This window comes from Passer montanus, unplaced genomic scaffold (assembly GCF_014805655.1).
Source record: "Passer montanus isolate IOZ18808 unplaced genomic scaffold, ASM1480565v1 scaffold50, whole genome shotgun sequence".
Lineage (NCBI taxonomy): Eukaryota > Metazoa > Chordata > Aves > Passeriformes > Passeridae > Passer > Passer montanus.
In genome coordinates, this window is record NW_024369930.1 from 6,186,494 (window position 1) to 6,196,015 (window position 9,522).

General features: G+C 42.7%; 1 protein-coding gene and 1 long non-coding RNA gene across 4 annotated transcripts in view; one reads left to right on the plus strand and one right to left on the minus strand.

The window, feature by feature from the left end:
* The window catches only part of ATXN7L1 (ataxin 7 like 1), a 110,872-nt gene extending 108,207 nt beyond the window's left edge, over positions 1-2,665 (minus strand). For 2 of the 3 annotated variants that reach the window (XM_039723735.1, XM_039723736.1), the window contains exons 1-2: positions 2,359-2,664; positions 1,802-1,870 (exon numbers count right to left, since the gene is read on the minus strand). In XM_039723735.1, the coding sequence (XP_039579669.1) occupies positions 1,802-1,870; positions 2,359-2,473 (184 nt within the window). In that variant the 5' untranslated portion in view covers positions 2,474-2,664. Of the gene's footprint in view, positions 1-1,801; positions 1,871-2,358 lie in introns of all 3 variants that reach the window. The other variant, XM_039723737.1, reaches the window with a different exon arrangement.
* Positions 2,666-2,704: 39 nt separating this feature from the next.
* LOC120509287 lies at positions 2,705-8,635 on the plus strand. Its single transcript, XR_005629222.1, has 3 exons — positions 2,705-2,794; positions 3,028-3,167; positions 8,326-8,635. It is a non-coding gene; the product is annotated as an uncharacterized LOC120509287 (long non-coding RNA).
* Positions 8,636-9,522: the final 887 nt, after the last annotated feature.

The window sequence follows — 9,522 nt, forward strand, 5'->3', positions numbered from 1 at the left end:
CTAAATGATCTAACACAAGTTACTACTTGAAAGCAATAACATCCCTAAGGCTTTTTATTTTCTAAATATAAAAGTCAATTTTGGGGTTTTTTTACACAGTATTATGACATAAGTACTATAAAAGCCAGTAAGTGCTTCACACCTGTCAGGATCATAATGTCAGCAATGACATTATGCTTTGTTTGGAAGTAATTTTTCTGGTTAGTGAGTTTAAATAGAGTTCCTTTGATGGAGTCTCTGACCCCCCCAAAAACCAAACAAGACTAGAACTGATAATTTACACTGAACCTTTCTAGGAAACAATTTGCATATTATGTGTAACTAAGGAGTAGAGATGCTTCAATCTTTATGTCCCGTGCTTATAGAGTGAATTTGTGTTCAAGGACTTCTGTGCACAAAACATTTTATCTCAACAAATTAAGCTCCTTATGAAGGCACAGCTGAAGTAGCAAAAATTTTGTTCAATTATTTTTGAATCAACATTACTGATAAATGTAGAGAGCCTTCAACCTTTTACCTATAAATAGCTACATGAAAATCCCAGTTCTGCTGCTAACTTATCTTTGGGCTGACAAAATAGGGAGGTTCAGGCACGTAAAAATCAAGATAGGAACACAATCGAAATTGGCATCTCTGCAAAGATCTTTCAAAAAGGAAGTTTTATGGTATTTTAAATAACTTTAATGTGTACTCCATGCAATCTTATAGTTTATCACACAAATCTACATTACTCATTAATTCATTCTTTTTTCAAGAGCTTGTTTAGAAAACATAAGATTCCTTTGAGCTGCCAAGATGCTCAAAATCGAACGCACGCATAATGACAACTGTAATGTAATGAGAAACGTAACATCATTTCAGAATATATTTTATGACATTACAGGTAAGAGCGGGATTTCTCTCAGCATGAGTAAGTGACACCAAAGTTTCACTATGAGGGGATCGTTCATTATGAGCTGACTTCCCAAGAAGTATTTCCCAAGACAGAGAGGTTGTGTATGTAAAGTGCTTTCTTAACGAAACAGAAACAAACACAAAGCTACTTGAAAAAGCATCCTGAACTGTTTCACTAGTTGCATTAGGTGTTACCTCAACATGATGTTAATGACACACATCAAAAACAAAATGTTTCTCCTCTCACAGCTGACAGAGCTGTGACAGGCTTGGCATATTGGCCAATACCACTAACCTGGAGTTTGCCTGTTCACACTGACGGTACCAGAAGAACTTATGGTCCAAAGGACTCATTTTATTTGGTTTTGCATAGTATGCATGGGTTAGTGTAACCTAAGATAGTATTTGTTGCTGGCTGCTCAGCTGACTGTAGATCACACTCAGCAGTGCAAATGAAGAATAAAATGTGATTTGAGCTAAAGTGAAAGAACTCAAAGATTGTAACAAGCCCTTTCTCACTGCAAGGGAAAACATCTTCACTAAGTTGCTAATAATAATATAACGTTTAAAGTTTATATGCTTATCTTCACATGAGCAACTGAAATGTTGCACCAAGGGACAGGGTCCACAAAAAAATCCAATATGGCCACTGATGTGTAGCTGTCTTGTGCCTCAAAACTGTCTTATCTTTTACCACCTCTGTCAGTTGCATGTATACACCTGTTATACCCTTACTTCAAAAGAAGTTGACACAGTGACAGTCATCTGCATGTATCCAACCCTGAAATGTTCTTCACAGCAGAGAAATCCATATGCTATCAGACCACCCTGTCAAGGCCAAACCACAGTCATTCACAACCACCAAGAGACAGACAGGTAGAGAGGTGTGCCAGCACTATCCACTTACCTTCTTTATTAAGCCTCATAACCTCCCTGCTTTTTCCACCCTCCTTTCCAGTCTCTTCCAGATCTACACCTGCAGAAGAGAAGCAGAGTCAGGAAGCGCCGAGGGCCCTGAGGTGTGCATTTATTGTTTGGCGAGGGGAGGAGGAGAGGTGAGGAGGTGAGCAGTGTTTCTATTTGCAACAGCAAAAGCACAATGGTCGGAGCATCTGCCAGGGAGCGGAACCGCCGGGCCCCCCGCGGCAGCACCCTCGCCCCCCCCTCCCCGCCCGCGGCATCCTCCGGCCCCTCCGCGCATCCTCCCCCTCGCCCCCTTCCCCCACCGCGGCGCCGGCCCAGCGCCGCGGGGCAGCGGCACGGCAGGCGCGGCGCGGCGTGCGCCTCCCGCACACATGGCACGGGGGCTCGGCCGAGCGTCAGCTGAGCGCCCGGGGGGGCGGCACCTCCCGGCCCCGGCGGGAGGAGGGAAGGGAGCGGAGGGGGGGCGGCCCGGCCGGACCCCGGCCCCGCTCCGGGGGGAGCGGCGTGCGGAGCCGGACCGCGGCCGGTCCCTGCCCTTACTGTGCGGGGGGGCGGCGCCGTGCGCGTGCGGGGGGGCGGCCTCCCGCACCCAGGCGGCCCAGGGCTGGCCCAGGAACGCCTCGGGACTGGGCACGGGCCGCTCCAGGGCCGCCATGGCGCCGCGCCTGCTCCTGCCTCCTTGTTGCTTTTCCCGTTTCCTTCGGCGGCGGCGGCGGCGAGCGAGCGAGCGAGACACGGGATTCGAGAACGCCGCACGTCATCCTCGGGACGTTCCGCCGCCCACACGGGGGTAGTGTCAGCCCCTGCTCCCTATCAGATCGGGCTCCCCGCCGCACAGCGCGCATGCCCGCGTCCCCCGCGCCTGCGCCCCGCGCCGCCGGCACCGGGCCCGCGCCCGAGGAGCCCCGCCGGGAAGGCGCAGCCGCCGGCCGTGTGCGCCTCGGGGCTGCGCGCCCCGCGTCTCGCTGCGCCCGCAGTAAGTGCCTGGGACGGGCTCTCGGTAGCTGCGGCACGGCCCCTCCGCGCTCCGGCGCGGCCGCGAACCGGACCCGGAGCGCGGGGCTGGGGCTCCCCCGCTCCCCTGCTTCCATCTGCGCTCCTGTGGATCACCTATAGCCACAACCACAGCCATTTTGTTGTCCAAATGCTGCCTGATCTGTAGTAGGCTTCGTCTCTTTGCAAATGGGATTTTTCTCGTCTTGGTTCTAGGCTACGGTGCAGCAGCTCTGAACTCGCAGGTCCGGCTACTCTCAAACAATACCGAGGTTTTCATCTCGCTCTACATGACCTGTGGGACGTAAATGCTTTTAATTTAGGATAGTGTCATTTTTGCTTATTTCACCATTGAGGTAAGAGTAGAAAATATCCGTGAACATTTTTATACTCAGTTTACCTGCTCTGGATTAGGAGTTTCAGCATAAGCCTGTTGCTTCAGCTCATACCTCTTAAACCAGATATAAACGCTGCCAGTGAAGGACTTGGTTCCGTTTAAGCAGCCTCGCATATCCCCACTTAGTGTCTTTCATACAGCTCTTCAGTCCTTAGGCGTGGTGATGACTGAAGTTAATGGTTCAACAGAGCTTCTCACAGTGGTGAGGTGAGCTTTCCGTGATCCCATCCTTGTCCTGCATCTTTTCCCAAACACTCGTTCATTTTTTGTCGGTTCAAACCATTGTGAGGCAATACTGAAGCAGAACATGGAATTAATCTGGACTCAAAAAACCCCAAAAACCCAAACAAACAAACCCCCAAAAACCAACCAAAACCAAACAAACATATAACCCACCAAAACATTTCAGACCTGCTCAAAAGTTGGATCTGTGGCCAGAGGGGCAGGACAGGAGTTGCAGAAGTCAGCACTGCTGCCTGTCGCAAGGTATATGGTGCTGCAGTCCAGAGTGGATTTAAATATATTTCCCACAACTTCATTAAGACTAAGCTCTTTACAGTGCTAAAATGGATAAAGATTTGGGGCAAAGGACAGACACTTTGCCTTATGTAGACTGTCAACACACTCCACTTCCAAAAAGTAGCTGGAATATGCAAGTCCCATCCCTAATGCCCAGAGGTGAGCCTCAAAGCATTCATCCTGTATGGCCTAGCCAGGGTGCCTCCAGTCAGGTAAACATTAGCTACAAGAAACTTCAGTAACATTGTTAAAGAAGCAGAAAGCTCACCAAAATACCCTTCAAGTAAAACCAGGCAATCACAGCAGGCTTGTTAGCAACCATCATGAAGCAGACATAGGATGCATGACCTTTCATAGACTACATGGGGAATTTCCAGAAGCAGGAAAGGTAGTTGTGATGTAATACAAAGCCCTGGCAAGATATATTTAGGAATATTATATGCAGTTCTATCCACCAGTTTAATCTTCCTCCCAAAAAAAACCAAAAAAAAGTGTGGACAGGGTTATGAGAAAGATCAGAGGAATTAAGATTCTATCATTTGAGGAGAGTTTTACTTAGTCTAACAAAATTCAGCTGGTAGTGAATATGTTTGATGTTTTTAATTATAAGGACACATAATTCCTTCCACATCAATGAGGAAGAAAAAAAGAATAGACATAAATTGCTTATGTTGAGGTTGAAAACTCTGCCCACTATACTGAAAAACTCTTTGGTCAGGAATAGCAAGATGGAATTCCTTAGAAGGAATGATAAATGACATGAACTTAATAGCCAACCATGTTTGACACTTGTGTTCAAATTCACTGCAAGATAATTGAGCAAATGTCTTGACTGTGGCCAAATAGTCTCAGAGAAGTTAAACTGCACAGCTTATACCAGAACATTGGTGTGATTACCCTGGATGTGGATCTGGAGAGAAGAGGCAAAAGAAAGGCACGTGAGCACCCAGGAAATCCCCATCGATGAAAACCAGTGTTAGGTTTCAGGGAAGTATGGATGGCCAAGCATCCAGCTAATACTAAACACTACCACAGGATACACAAGTAGTAAAGCAATTCCTAACCATACAACTGAGAAAAAAGGGGAGGGGTAAAGTATTTAATACAAGCTGCCTCAAACCAAGAAAAAAAAGAAAAATAAAAGAATTGAAGAAAGTTTCCAGCTTTAACACATGGCACTGATCTACATGCTGCTTACCATGACACACTACAGGCAGTCTAGGTTCTTAACAGAAACAGACCATATGAAGGAAAATTAGCATAAAATCAAAGATTCAAGATGTACCAATTCCTTCCTAAAAAGAAACAATCTAGTGACTTACAGTTTAAGAGAAAGGTTTCCAAAGCCCTCCCCAAGGAATTTGTCCTCCCTCCTGTATTCAAGAGCAACATTATCATTAAACAAATGGTTCCACAATCAGAATCATAGGATCATTTAGGTTGGAAAAGACCTTTAGGACTGAGTCCAGCCGTTAACCCTAATTCCATCACTGAAACATGTCCCTAACTGACACATCTACACATATGCCCAGATTTCCTGTGATCAGCATCTTCTGTTTAAAGAGTGTGAGTTCTGCTTTGATTACATCTATGCTGCCTCTGTGATCTGCACCAAGAAATAACACCATCCTAGAGCAAACCAGCCTTCAGTTTGTCTCCCTTGCCTTGTAGGGTGCAAGTCCTGAAGCTGCAGAAAAGTATTGTCACTTCTGCACCAGGACTTGTCCCCAACAACACCTCCACATTGTGTCAAATAAACCAGTGTAGGTTGCATGGAGAGCTGTGATTGTGCTCCAGAGCCTTATAGCAAAATAGGAAGAGAGCTGACCTGACATCCTATAAGTTTTCCCATTGTTAGGAATATATATGGTGCTGTCTTGTGAATGTGAACTCGAGCTGCCACTTTACTGTAGACAGACCATGCAGGTGGTTTCTTCCTCCCTTCTCCTGGCATCTGCTTCCACAAAATTCATGGAAAGGCAAACCTATTTAAGACTTTCATTCCTCTTTCAGATTTGTCTTTATTAATCAATTGGGCTAAAATTTATGGATAGAGAGGGAAAAAAGTGAGGGAAAGTCACAAACATGGTCACAGAAGACTTTGTTCCTTAGGATATTAGTAAAAAAACCTGCACATTAAAGTGAAGATTGAACAACCTCTGTTTTGTTTGTTTGTTTTTTTTTCAACCTGCTCACCAATACAGAAATTTAATTCTTCTCTGACCTTGAACAAGTCATTCTGCTACAGAAAAATAATTAAGTCAGTCAGGAAAGGTCCTTCTTTCCCTCCCTGGTCCCTGAGGATTCTTTAATTTCAATTGCCAAGCAGAAGCTTCCTTTTTCTGTGTGATTTTTCAGAATTGAAGTTAATGGAGCCTTGATTTTGGTTGCAGCTTCTAAATACTAGAGTGATCCAATCATAACATGGTATTAAAAAAGCATAAGTAAATTATGGCCTTTAATTAATAAATGGCAAAATAGAGATCCATATATCATCAGTCTTTTAATAAGATTATCTCCAAATGCAAGCTTTTTGCCAAGTAACCAAAAGATAAAAATCATATGTTCCTATACCTATTTGTTATGTTTAAAGACTTGGGCTTTATAAAAGCACAGTAAAAGTTATGACATCAGAAGATATCCAAAGCTGCATATCACTATTTGGCTTATTTGGAGAACATAACAAACATTTTTATATAATTTTCAGGATCTGAATGTGAAGACATGACAAACTAAAACAGCAATTATCACATGTGGCTGTCAGGAACATCATATGTAGTCACCGTGTACAAATAAATAATGACATGGTTTAACTTCAACTGCACTGTCACACTGAGAAAATACCATGAGACTGCTGAGGGTGCATGTGTAGTCACAACAACAACAACAAAATCATGTATACCTGGCAATACGTGCACCAGATGGCTTTAAACTGGCTACAAAAGTATAAAAAAACAGCTGTATAAGGCCTCGGTATCATAACAAGATTATAAACATCTGATGCTTGTAACAAAGTCATGATTTAAGCAGTTTGGCAGGAGATTCATAAATACTTCCCAGGATCCTGTTGTGCAATGGATTTGCCACAATGGTGGTTTTGTCTTGTATTGCAGAAATTATGACATAGCAGACAGTTTTATGAACCCAGGTATCTACTTTGGTGGAAATGGAGCAGTAAATGAATCACAAGATTTTCTTACAGATAGTCTGTGATGGAGTTTGCATAAGAAAAGCACTAGCAAAGTAGCTGATTGTCAGTCACAGGGGTGCAGAAATTTTAATCCTTCAGCATTTTGAGAAGTGCAAATCTAGTTTGTATGTTTACTTGTGTGCAAGCTATTTCTATGTGGACTTTTACACTCATGCTAATTTTAAACCTTTAGATCATCTATTTGCAGTCTCTCTTTCCACAGTGGATAGATGAAGTTTCTATTTAATGCTACAGCAACACCTCAGGCTACCAGAGAAGTTTGTATTGAGTAGGTACAAAATCCACCAAATGGATAGCCCTGCACTTCTCCATTAAAACTCATTCTGAAACTTTTTTTAATACAATGTAACATTCTAGTATGTTATGTGATATTTTGATTAGCTGAATTCATTAAATAAACTGGATACTTTAAAAAAAGTCCTATATCTGGGTTTCTGCAAAAAGATGTGTATAGGATGCCCATTAAAACAACTCAGGAGTTAGCAAATGTAGAAGCCACTATAAGCCAGTCTCCCTAGAGCCACTCTGGCCAAAAATGCAGTCCCTGTACTATTTCTGATGTCTTTGTGATTTCAGAAGGTGTCTCCAACACTATGTGAGTACCATCATAGCAGACTTCAGCTGGAAAACTGTATTAAATAGACATTTATAGCAGAAAAATCTATTTTTAATGTCCTCTGAAATAACACAAGAAAAAAAGTCCGATTATGCTTTCGGTTCCATCTTAGCCAAAGAAACTAGCACTTAAAAATGAAACTGAAAAAATGGAGAACTGAAAAAGAAATTCAAAGTGAGATACTCTTGTATCCCAACAAAAACATGTTTCTCAGAAAAGGGTTGCAAATTGCTTCACACAAAACAAAGCAATGCTTGAAATACTACAGCAGCTCTAATCAGATGAAATGGGAAATCTAAAGAGAGGTGCACCACACAGTTTTATGAATAGAGAATGCACAATTAGGTAACTTTCTACATTGAACTCTGGCAAGTTTAAAGAAGAAATTATACTGAAAATAAGGCTATGAACTAGCAGTGGAAATCAAGAGTTACTGCACATTTCAAACACAAGAGAGTTATGCAAGCACTGTGAAAAAAATTGCACATCCTTTTGCTCCAGTGCCTAAACAATTTTTCTCATGTGTTGGTTGTCATCTAAACACATTAACCTACTACTGTACTGTCTTTTTCCAGAGGATAAGTTTTCTTCTCTACTTTATCACCATTGCTGGAGTGTTTCTGATACCAAAGCTGGCAATGGTAACTCTCGGTGTACTGTTGGCTGTCTTTGTGCAGTGCAGGCATGTATCCTCACTGAACACGAGGATTTACCAATTGCTTCAGAGAAGCAACACAGTTTCTTTTTTTTTTTTTCCTGAAATTGTTCCAGGTTTCAGCCAGGAGCCTCTGAGAATTCCATTTCTGACCCATGTCAGTTGCCATGTCCTGACCTCCATCAAACACCTGACCATCCACTCTCAGTGCTATAGTATAACCTATATGAAATATGGATCTCAAACTCCCTTCTTAAAACACATTACCAAGAGTCCCTGGTCTAACACTTCATCAGCTGCTCTTGTGGCAAGAAACTGAGGATTAGACGAGGTCAGAGGAGTGCATTCCCTGAAGAAGAGTGACTAATGCAAATGTTTTGGAAATTGGAAGACACGAATGACAGGTCAAAGAGTACTTGGCAGGATAAAATTCAGTTTGCTTGTATTGACAGGTACTCAGGAAAGATCACAGACAATTTTTTTTAAAACATCATCACTGCATGTTTCATACTGCTTCTTAAAATTATTAAACATATCTAGCACTGGTGTGGCAAATCACTTGTATTTTACTTACTAAATATTCATCAGGGTTTTTTGTTGTTTGGTTTGTTGGGGTTTTTTTAATTTGAAAGAGGTTTTTTTTTAAATAATAGTAACAATAATATTCTCAAAGGCCATCTCCACATTTTAGAGAAAGCCTCTTAACTATGCAGTTGGGACAGAAAGGAAGAAATTTGTAGAAGTACCCTGCATTTTTGAAAGACAGAGGAAAGTTCTTTAGATTTTGAGATATAAAACCTCTTGGGGGTGGAGAAAGTTACCTTGCCTCAGTATGAAGTCTGCTTTCAAATAGCGTGCTGTTTCCCTGTGCTTTGCTCTCCCACAATGCCCATGTGAATAACCAAAACCACAAAACATGAGTCCCCAAAGATCTTCACACATTTCTCGTGAGGTAGGCTTAGAAATATTCTTACATTAAAAATTAAGTTTGCCCTGATGAATAATATATATTATAACTTTCCATTCACCAGCCACGTTTGCGTGTGTTGGCAGCACACAACAACAGCTTCCTGCCTTTCCCTCATTGTATTGTAGCCAATTCTCCTGTTCCTTCTCAACACAGATGCCATATTTGTCCTGTTTGTATTCTTCCTTCTCCCAAATGCTTCCCTTTTCTGAGTTTTGTTCCCACTTTTCTGTCACTTTACCCTAACCCTGCATGGTGTGTTTTCGTCTCCTGCCAGGTTACTGCACTGAAACCCCAGTTTGGAGCCTGTTTTTCACTCTCAGCTCGTCTCTTGCCACCCTCCCAC